Below are 3422 nucleotides of genomic sequence, written 5' to 3'. Positions count from 1 at the left end.
CCGATCTTGTACTGGAGCTTCGAAACCCCCAACCCGAAGCTCCATTCCCCCAACTCTATCACCACGTTCCCCAACAACCTCCCCCACCTCCTATGCCCATTCCTGACGATATTCCTTCACCTATTATACAACGACCAACTCAACTTCGTATGCCAACTCCCGGACCATCATCCAATATCTTATATCGGGCGACTCTACGGGATACTTCATTCGATCCCAACGATCTCCCTCCTCTCCAATACCCTCCGACACCGACTCCCCCATCTGCTCCCCAAAAGGAGATCATCGACGTCGACGACCCCACCCAGTCATGGAACCAACCATTAGGTTCCGAACTGAACCCAATTTGGGTTCGCGACTTTATCTCCCGCCTTCGTCAAATTGGAATTCCGACATGCAACCTCTGCCGAAAGACGGGTCACCTTGCTAGCCGATGCAAGGGTAAAGGTAAACTCCAGGAGTAGTTTAACTCTAGTAGGGGGGTAATGTTACGAACATGTATGCTTACTATACTGTATTACTATACCTACCTCATTTCCACCTTATGTTTTTCATCTCAACTCATCGTCTTACTCATGTTTACTGCGCATTGATGACTGCTGACTGATACTCATTAAAAACACACCAAAACCTACATACATTCCGCGGAATACGCATGTTATCCATGAGGACTACGCCTCATGGTTAACACACATCTTCTAGTATATAAACTCTCTAGTTCTCTTAGTTAGCTTCCTCACTTCGTTCTTAATTGTTCACAAAGCTATACCAAGTCTCAGTGCAAATACAAATATCTTTAATTATCACTCAAAGTCTAGCTCGAAGTTCACAAAGCTACAGGCGAAGAACTCTTGACGTAGTCACGAGTTGATTCATCGACCACAAAGTCGCTGAGTACTGGACGACACGTGTTTGTATCACGTATAGTCCATAACAGCAGTCACTACCTATATACGTCTGGGGACAAAGGGATGTCTATATACGGTAGAACAATAAGATGTCCGAATTGGGAAACAGGGATACAAGAGAACAATAGAACTACTTAATATATCCGAGATCAGAGAACAATAGAATGTCCGTATAAGGATACATGAAACGTTCGTACATAATTGGGCATCCTTGTACCCGTAAATGGAATAGAGGTGACATGTGCATTGTATTCCTAACACGGACAACAATGGAGCCATCTTTATCGGCACCAATCCCATTCAGGAACGTCGTATCAAACACATTGATGTTCGCTATCACTACATTCGCGAACGTGTTGAAGAAGGAGACGTTGAAATCCTTCGAGTTGATACAAACGACAACCCTGCAGACATGTTTACCAAACCTCTTGGTCATGTCAAGTTCAAGCAGTTCCGAGAACAGTTGGGACTTCGGTTCCACTAAGCAATCGACATACGCTCAGCGCGCTTATTGAAGGCTGCACTTAGCGAGGGGGAGTGTTGAACTTATCTTATCTTATCATAGATTAGATTAGATTAGTACGACTGAGTCCAGACTCTTCTGGAATGTTCCACCGTAGAATGTTCTGGAACATCACATGATGCATTACTCATCATTGCGTCATTATGAGTCATACGTAGTCACAGCTTACTCATTCGATTACTCATTCGTATAGCCTCACACAGCCTCTGTCACACATACTATATTTAGGTAATTTATGTCACATTCGTCACACACTCTGTACAGTATAAATACTGACCTCTGTGGTCTCTAATCGATAACTGTCTTACCACCAGTTTTACTAGCCACTAAGTTAGCCTCACTACACTCTATCTCCTGGTAAGTTCTAGAGTACACACCTGTAGTATATAGTGTTTGCTCGTCAGTGACACCCTGTATTACTAACTACAAGTCTCAGTGAAAAGAAGAAAAGAAGGTCCAATTCATTGACACTGATTATCCCAGGTGACAAGAAGGATCATTTGATATTTCATTGATTGAATGGTTAGGTACTTTTTGGTGGTGTCGTCTGCCCCTGCAACCCACGGATGTGGTCACATTTCTCATAGTGCTTTGGGTCATCATCCCAAACCTTTAACACTTTTCGTGTTTCATTGCTGAAGCACATCTCTCTTTCTCTATCATGCCTTGATCCATCTCATTTTGTGCATGTCCTGAGTGAAGATTACAGTATTGCCAATAGTTAGTAAAACACAGCTGCCAAAATAAAAATTTCAAGTGGTTACTCTGACAACCAACTGAGAGAAATCAAGTCTCTATAAATTACAATACAGCTATGAAGTACACGCAAAAGATACATTCAATATACAAAGCACAAGATCCATTGCCTATTCAACCATCCTTTCAACTCTCGGGCACTCGTAATATCTAGAAAGTGGTTTCACCAAAAAAGGCATACACAAATCCACAGCGCCAAGGCGACTACTTCGTCTGTAAATCATACAGCTCAACAACATGGTTCACGACTGCTTTGTCCCCCGTCGTCTAAAATATAAGATTAGAAAATCCTTTGGATAATTCCGAGCCGAAACGCCCAAGCCTCCAGTGGGGTTGACTTGACAGCAAACAGAATAAAACTCGAACAAGGAAATGATCCGTCCACAGAGTCCCAACCAAGCCCGAAAGAGATACAAAGAACGCACCTTGTTCAAATCATCGCTCAACTTGACACATGGCTTCCCTCCCAACACACCCAACTTTATCACAATATTCAACGCCTTACTCTTCGCCTTTCCACCGCTCGACTTGGTCTTGAAGTCGTTCGTAAAGTGCGTTCCGATTCCAAAGGACACTAAGAATCGGGGATGATGTATTAGTACCGGATAAGAGTAGGTGGAATGACAGACGAGATAGTGCATGGAATGCATGGAACCTTCGATTGACGCGAAGGTCGGAGGTGACGATCGGGCGAGGACAGTGGGAGAGAGGCCACGGGGAGGCTGGCCTCCACCAGACGCCCATCCATTCTACACCCGAAGACAGAAACGCCAATCGAAATGCGTTGATGACTCCGAGGACGACAACTATCTCCACCACCCGAGAAAAACCAAGAACACTCACCTTTCTCCAAACCCAACCCCCGACACTGGTCCCACAACCCAACCGCCTTCTCAACATTCAACGCATCCGAATAAACCAAAAGCTTCTCCTTCGGGTCCACTCCAAGCGCTTCATAAAACTCTTTCACCCGCGGAGCGAATAGCTTGGGATCACCGGAATCCTGTCGCAGACCCGTCCAACGTCGGACGCGGGGAGTAGATTGGGCAAAGTCCTACAACGGGCGACGAAACGAAAACAAACGGTAGATCAGTAAGTACCTACAAATGGCTCGGGACAACACACCTTGAAGAACGCATCGGTCGTAAACGTATCCGTGAGCGCAATAAGCGGCACGCCCTCGGGATAAACCTCCTCCCAATATCCAACGCCCCGCCATTCGCATTGTCATACCC

The 3422-nt window shown here is 45.2% G+C and overlaps 2 protein-coding genes across 2 annotated transcripts; both read right to left on the bottom strand.

Annotated features, from left to right (window-relative positions):
- Nucleotides 1-1038: 1038 nt before the first annotated feature.
- On the bottom strand, nt 1039-1344 carry CC1G_15835 (hypothetical protein; the record flags this gene model as incomplete). Its single annotated transcript, XM_002909973.1, has 1 exon — nt 1039-1344. The coding sequence occupies one exon, from the start codon at nt 1342-1344 to the stop codon at nt 1039-1041; it is 306 nt and encodes a 101-aa protein (XP_002910019.1).
- Nucleotides 1345-2391: 1047 nt separating this feature from the next.
- Nucleotides 2392-3406, bottom strand: CC1G_13492 (hypothetical protein; the record flags this gene model as incomplete). Its single annotated transcript, XM_001841596.2, has 4 exons — nt 2392-2454; nt 2613-2761; nt 3031-3241; nt 3323-3406. The coding sequence occupies 4 exons, from the start codon at nt 3404-3406 to the stop codon at nt 2392-2394; spliced, it is 507 nt and encodes a 168-aa protein (XP_001841648.2).
- Between the last annotated feature and the right edge of the window lie 16 nt (nt 3407-3422).

This window comes from Coprinopsis cinerea (assembly GCF_000182895.1).
Source record: "Coprinopsis cinerea okayama7#130 chromosome Unknown cont3.60, whole genome shotgun sequence".
Classification (NCBI taxonomy): domain Eukaryota; kingdom Fungi; phylum Basidiomycota; class Agaricomycetes; order Agaricales; family Psathyrellaceae; genus Coprinopsis; species Coprinopsis cinerea.
This window is presented reverse-complemented; position numbering and strand designations above follow the sequence as displayed.